Source organism: Pelobates fuscus, chromosome 5, assembly GCF_036172605.1.
Source record: "Pelobates fuscus isolate aPelFus1 chromosome 5, aPelFus1.pri, whole genome shotgun sequence".
In the NCBI taxonomy this organism is placed as follows: Eukaryota; Metazoa; Chordata; class Amphibia; order Anura; family Pelobatidae; genus Pelobates; species Pelobates fuscus.
This window is the reverse complement of record NC_086321.1, coordinates 274,703,332-274,710,237: the sequence shown is the minus strand read 5'-3', so window position 1 is coordinate 274,710,237 and position 6,906 is coordinate 274,703,332. Positions and strand designations below refer to the sequence as shown.

General features: G+C 37.4%; 1 protein-coding gene across 1 annotated transcript in view; it reads right to left on the bottom strand.

Moving 5' to 3' along the window:
- Positions 1-487: 487 nt before the first annotated feature.
- The window catches only part of LOC134612821 (zinc finger and BTB domain-containing protein 49-like), a 45,876-nt gene continuing 39,457 nt past the window's right edge, over positions 488-6,906 (bottom strand). The window contains exons 4-6 of the mRNA XM_063457266.1: positions 6,021-6,147; positions 3,349-3,457; positions 488-3,218 (exon numbers count right to left, since the gene is read on the bottom strand). Coding sequence (XP_063313336.1) covers positions 2,862-3,218; positions 3,349-3,457; positions 6,021-6,147 — 593 coding nt within the window. The 3' untranslated portion in view covers positions 488-2,861. The remainder of the gene's footprint in view (positions 3,219-3,348; positions 3,458-6,020; positions 6,148-6,906) is intronic.

Genomic DNA, 6,906 nt, shown 5'->3' with positions numbered 1-6,906 from the left:
AGAAACAAAGTGATTTAACTCCTAAATGACAGTGAATTGAGCAGTGAAATTGCAGGGAAATGATCTATACACTAAAACTGCTTTATTTAGCTAAAGTAATTTAGGTGACTATAGTGTTCCTTTAACCCCTTAAGGACCAAACTTTTGGAATAAAAGGGAATCATGACATGTCACACATGTCATGTGTCCTTAAGGGGTTAAGGTCCATACTGTTCTCATTACTATGCATGAAAGTTATTTGTCATAACAATTTTGAGAACACATGTCCTTTAATTCTCCTTTCATTATCCTATACTTTCACACTATATTTATACCCCTTCTAATAACCTTTGAAGGGTATTCTCTTGCCAATATGTTTGGCAAACTGTGAAGGTTTACTTAGTGCTTACTTAGTATTCAACTCCTACTAAAGTCTACTCCTCTATGAGGATATCCAAACAGAATATAGTTCCAATCTGGTGACTTAGGAGTTAACACACTATTTTCTATCATGCCCTCCGTTCCATTAGTGAACACGCCCCCTCATCAATTTGATTCACGGGCGCCACATGACGTCACTCCTGATGGGCGTACCCCATTGTGGGTTTAAAAAGAGGAGCGTGTAAGCCTGCAGTCAGCTCTTGACAAAGGCGATATGGTTCGCCGAAACGTGCGTTGAGCCAGTTCTTCCCGTACTGCGGATTATTATTACTTTAAATTTAGACCATTAGAGTCTCTCCTCTCTCTCTATTTGATAGGATCTCCATAAGGATTTAGACAGTGTTAGCCTTCTCTCTGCTACCTTCCGTTAGGGACACCCTTCCCCCTAATTCCTTATAGTATTATTCATACCTGTCTCTGGATGCATATTGGCATCTATATGGTGGGATTTGGGTGCTCTAGGGTTTAGCTGTACATACTGCCTCATAATCCGAGACGTTCAGATATAAGTCTCGATCTTAAGCAGGATTCGTTGGCTGCAATGCCAGTGCTAGTCTTTACTCTGCGGTTAGGGACATCCCTCACAGTATTACAGGGAGCTATTTATGAAGGTTTTAAGCCACTTTCCACTTAGTTATACCCGTCTCTAGACGTACATTGGCTTCTGTATGGTGGGATTTGGGTTTTTTTGGCTGCATGTACCGCTTTACTATCCGAGACACTTAGATATATGTCTCGGTCCTAAGTAGGATTCGTTGGCTACAAAGTCCATATACTTTTAGCAGCTTTCGCCTACTAAATTATAATTTTGCAACTTGTCCGCTTGAGGTGTACCTGCCTCTAGACGAATACCAGCTATTTAATGGTGGAATTGGGGTGATCTAATCTATGGTTGTACTTACTTCTATTCCGAGATCCTCAGACATTATCTCGGTCCCAAGTAGAGACTTTGGGGCTACTAAGTAACTACACCCTAAGGCAATCACCTCGGCTACCAACTGGGTCACTATGCGCTCATATTTGCAGTGGTTCATTTACTGACCCTCTACCCTCTTTCAGACTGGTATATCTACTTACTATTTTACCGGGTATTTTAATTGTGGCTTACAGGTCTTCGCTCTAATATTCTCGATAGAATTCAGGGACTATTACCACATATTGCCACAAATAGCCGTTCACCTAACACTGTCTCTGTATACCCTTGAGGGTTAATAACAGCTAAATCTCCTCACTCTAATGTAGCCGATTTATATACCCCTCTAAGATCCCACCAATGATTTATTTAGACTCTCTACTTTTTTGTAACACTTTGCAACATACTATGTAGAGCTAGACATTGGATATATCGGATCTATAACAATGTAAATACGTTTGGTCTCTTTTAAGTCTTGTTAGTTATTATCTATTTAGTTAGTACACATTTTTTTCACTTTTATTTTTGTTCCTTTTGAGGGACCATTAAAGTTTAAATAGTTCTCTCTTTTTTTGCTCTATAATTAGGCACTTGTCCAGTTACTCTAAGAGCTACCCTCCCTTCAAGGATACTAGGTATATTAGGGGGCGGGTCTAAGTCACCACCTTCTAGTCCCTTCTCTTCACATTTAAAAACATATATTTACCAAGTGAAATAATCTCTGTAGACAACTGTGTTAATTTTCTGCATAGCAGCATCTAATTGATATGGCCCTATCAGTGGATGTAATTACTATAATTTCAAACATTTCAGTATTATTGAATAATGGAAGATTAGTACAAAAGTGATCTGGACCAAAAATGTTTCTAAACTACCCAATGAGCTTTGTGTGAAGAGCTGCCAACAATTAAAAACTCGTAATGTCACAATGACAAGAAGAGAAGGGGTGGGGGAGCATACAACAGTTTTGGCTGAAATTTTTCAACCCACTGAAAACAAACTTCTACAAAGCATAGAAATGTAACTTTTGTTTTGCATGTAGCACCATACAATATCTTTCACAAAAGAAATTGACAATAGTCTGATATTCCACAAGTACATACATTCACAGAAAAAGTGCCTTAAAAAATGGGTGTAGTAGTGGACTAATTTTACAAAATACTGTTTACAGTTTTTGAACTTGGCAATGAAGGCTACAAGGAACACAAGAGCAAACAACGACTGAAAATGTCTGTGCTGGTTTTCTCAGTAAACCCACCTTCAGTTCAAACCTCTTTGGCTCTTTGCTTTTTAAACAGTTAATTATAATTACATTTTACATCTTTGAAGAAAAATACATGATTTTATATCTTGAGATTCTCAAAACTAATTGGAAACACACCCAAAACCTGTCATTGTAATTATTTGCCACAATAATCTTGGAAAGTTCCAAAGGGAGTAACCAATTGTACCAGTAGGTTCAGACATTTTAAATATTGTTTAAATACATCATATGTGAGAAATTGAATAATAAAAACTAAACTCCGTGTTACCGGGGCCTGTTTATCTCAGGGGAAGTGTTCTGAGATTCATATGTGGCAAAATCATTGGTTGAATGATCAGCAGTGGCAGTCATGGATAGGTAGGCCAAAGACACAGGAGACACAGATGAGTCAGTCTGAATAACTGGTTCAGTAGCAGCAACAGGGATTGACTGCATCATGGAGTGGTTGCTAGGCAATGGCTGCTGCAGAATCTGTCCAGGATATTTTGCAGGATTCCTCCTATTCTTGCAGAATCTTGGAGACGCATGTTCACGGTTTATCTGCACACGCATGTCTGCTTTATGCACAGTACGAATGTGTTTCTTCATGTTACTGGGGTGTCTGCAGCCTTTACCACAGATCTATGGGAAAAAATAAATAAAACAAATCAATAAAAAGGTTATAAATTATACAAGGTAAAATGCAATTGCTTTGGCAATAACCATTTTAAATGTTTCAAGTTCACCCTTTTAGAAAATTGTTGGTACTCACTTTACACCGATATGGTAGTTCCCCAGTATGGGTCCATGTGTGCCTCTTTAATTCAGAGATACGGTGAAATGACTGTACACAAAAGTCACACTTAAATTTCTTCACTCCGCTATTTAAAAGGAAAGAAAGAGTGAAAATATTAATATGTATGAATTCTTTGTGTGCAGATAGACAGTAAATAACTAGTTATAAAGAGACAAACCAGGCTGAAATTGATTCCATTTCTAACGGACCATAATGGCAAGCATTTAATAAAAAGACATAAATAACAATATAGGCACCCAGATCACTGCAGCTCATTGGGTGCAGGGTGCATGTACAGCTTATTAGAGATTGTTTCATGGAGAGGGGTAGAAACAAAGCTAAAAATCTAAATGAAGTGGTCTGGGTGCCATGTCCCTCTCAATTTAACCTTGCAGCTGAAAACATAGCAATTCTTCATGGTTTAAATGACTAATGGCTGTCATAATGACAGTCAATAGAGGCTCTTCTGAAAAGAAAAAAATGAATGAAACAATTTCAATCAGATGGTCTCATAGGAAAACATTGGGAGGCTAGTGCACATGCACATTAGATATCACTGTGCTGCACCCGTTAGATGGTCTCTATGGGAAAGCATTGGATTGGCTGAAATTATCAATACTAAATCATTCTGGAAGTTGACCCTAGCAACACCCAGGGTAACCAGCACATAGAAGTATTTTTAAAATAGAGGAGGTGGGTCAGAGTAGGCGGGGAACATTCTCTCTCCACCCCCCCCCCCCCCCCCCAAAAAAAACTGCATAATTAAATTTGTTTTGATGCATAGACTGTCATTTACAGTGTCCGATACTGAGGGAGGTTTGAGTTCATAGACTGGTACATCAAACTTATTTTATTATAAGTTAATAATCTGCAATCTCTGCACAGAATCTTCATTCTCTCTATAAATGATTGTTGTAGCCTTATACTTATTAAAACTACATACCTAGGAAGTGTCTATTTATGACTCAGGGCACTACTCACTAAGTCCTGGGTAACCCAGATAATTTGCTACTTAAAAGAGAAGTGGTGCTATCACTATTCTTCAGTTCCTCCAAGAGGTCTTAAGTTACAAGGGCCAGCAAGAACTCGGATGGAATGAGTTCTAAGAGTGCAACTCAGGGTAAATGCAAAGCAACAGTTTGTTGGGTATTTTTTTTGTTTTTTTTTACCAATCATGTTTCTCAAGTTATGCATCAACAAAACTTTCAATGAATAAAGCATTTCATTTTGACAGAGCCCATTGTAAATAATAATCTCCAAACGTTTGTGATTTGTTTCTAACTCAAGTTTAAAGAATAGCATTAGGTATCAGTTCAGTTAAATGTTAACCTTTGCTATATTTTATTCTATTGTTTTTTTTTTTTTATGGTAGATACAGATTTCCTGCTACTTTCTCCAAAGGGACACTCCACGGCTTAACTACAAAAATCAGTATTTACTAGATATACCCCCAGTGAAAACATGGATACCTTTAAAGGGACACTGTAGTCACAAAAACAACTTTAGCTTGATGAAGCAGTTTTTGTGTATAGGTCATGCATCTGAAGTATCACTGCTCAATTATCTGCCATTTAAGAGTTAAAGCACTTTTCTTTTGGTTTATGCAGACCTTGCCACACCCTGCATGAAAATCATTTTCATTCAAATATTAACTTACTTTAAACGTTTTTATTTCCTGCTCTGCAAATTAAACTTCATTCACACACAGGAGACTCCTGCAAGTTATAGCAAAGTATTAACAGTGCTGGTTATAGGAAATTCTAAATTAAGCAGAATTAAAAAAGAAGCATAAAGATTAGATGACTCTTTAGAGGAAGTGTTTAAGAACAAAGTGATTTTACTCTTAAATGGCAGAGAATTGAGCAGTGAGACTGAAGGGGCGTTATCTGTACACCAACACTGCTTTATTAAGCTAAAGTTGTTTTGGTGACTTTAGTGTCCCTTAATTATGATTTTTTTTTTCATTGGAGGTATATTTAAATACAGTTTGCAAGTTGCATTTCCCTTCACTGACGCCTTTCCAAGCCCACCCCTTCTAACCAAGCACAGACTTTATGTGGCTGTCCAATCAGACTTCCCAGCTCAATGAGAGGTTTTGGCAAGCCAGGTGTTTTGAACGAACAATTGCCTGCTTCTTGAGTTTAGGTCCACTGAGCTACCCAAACCAGGAAGTAACAGGACCAGTTGACTGATTGACAGCCAGGGGGTGTAACCAGGTTATTTTATAAAAGTGCAAATTGGTCTTGTTACTTTGTGGTTTGGTTAGCTCAGTGTAACTAAACTCAAGAGGAAGCCATTGCCTATCCACTCACATATGCAATAAGTCCATCAGTGGTTTCCAAACAACAATCTTCCTCACTATTGTAGGCTCACGGAAAATTATAGGAATTGCAAGCTATTAGTGCTGATGGTCATCTTTTTGTGTTCTCACTGAGTAGAACCTTGCAAACTTAAAGGAACATTCTTCGAGCATAAGTCGTTATGGTCCTTCTTGTAACCCTTTCAGATACCAAATCAACACAAAAGACATTTAGAGGTCCAGAATCAATATTTGTTTTACATTTAAATCATTGAAAAAAATTATTCTAGTGTTCTTGCTTTTTTTTCTACATAAAATAAACCATGACAAATCAGGCGTCTAGAGGTACCTGCAAAAAATTTTGTGGCTCTTGTAATGTTTCACAGCCTGGCCACAAAATTCACAGAGTTGAAGCAATGGCGGTTTTCCATTGGCTGCTTCTATGTGTTTCACTCGGACATGCTGGGTGAGGTCATCTGCAAATGAGGGGAAAAAAATTGAAAATCTCACACATCGGTGTAGTTTAAAAGACAATAACACCCACACAACAATGGAACTAATTTAGAAAGTAGCCATTTCTGGGCCGTTGCAGACATCTTTTTGTTGTGTCATTTGACTTAGTTGTACACTACATGTCTGTACTTCAAGGGATGCTCAATATACCTTAATTTAGAATATGGGAAGGGGTTGTAACATAACTACCACGGGAGTGCAATGTGAGCAGAAAAGGAAAATAATTTACATAAAATAAATACAAAAAGTATTTCCTCTAACAATTCACAGAGAATTTCACAGATAAGTAAGGTGCCTTACTATGTCTAACAAGATTTTCCTTTAAAGCGCATTAAAAGACTGGCATTCACCAGCAGAGAATATCCCATGCAATTGATAAATGAATCGGGGAGGGGAAAGTGCTTCCTTTGTCTTCGTGACTAAATGATGTCTGTAGCAAAACCTCTTTTTTAGTTCTAATTAAAATTCACCCTTTCACCTACCAAATGTTCTTCTAAGACATCTGCAGTACTCAGATGAACTCTGACACTAAACATCTTGACAGCCTGTAATTGCCTTTTTTTGCAATGCAAAATGATTATTAACTTCTCAGTTCATTACCAAAGCAAATTTAATTCTTAAATATAGCAAAAAGCAGACTGCTTAGAACAATGAATTATTGTTTAAATAGGCAAGGAAAAAATAGATTACATTGTGACAGATGTGGGAAAATAAATAGTCTT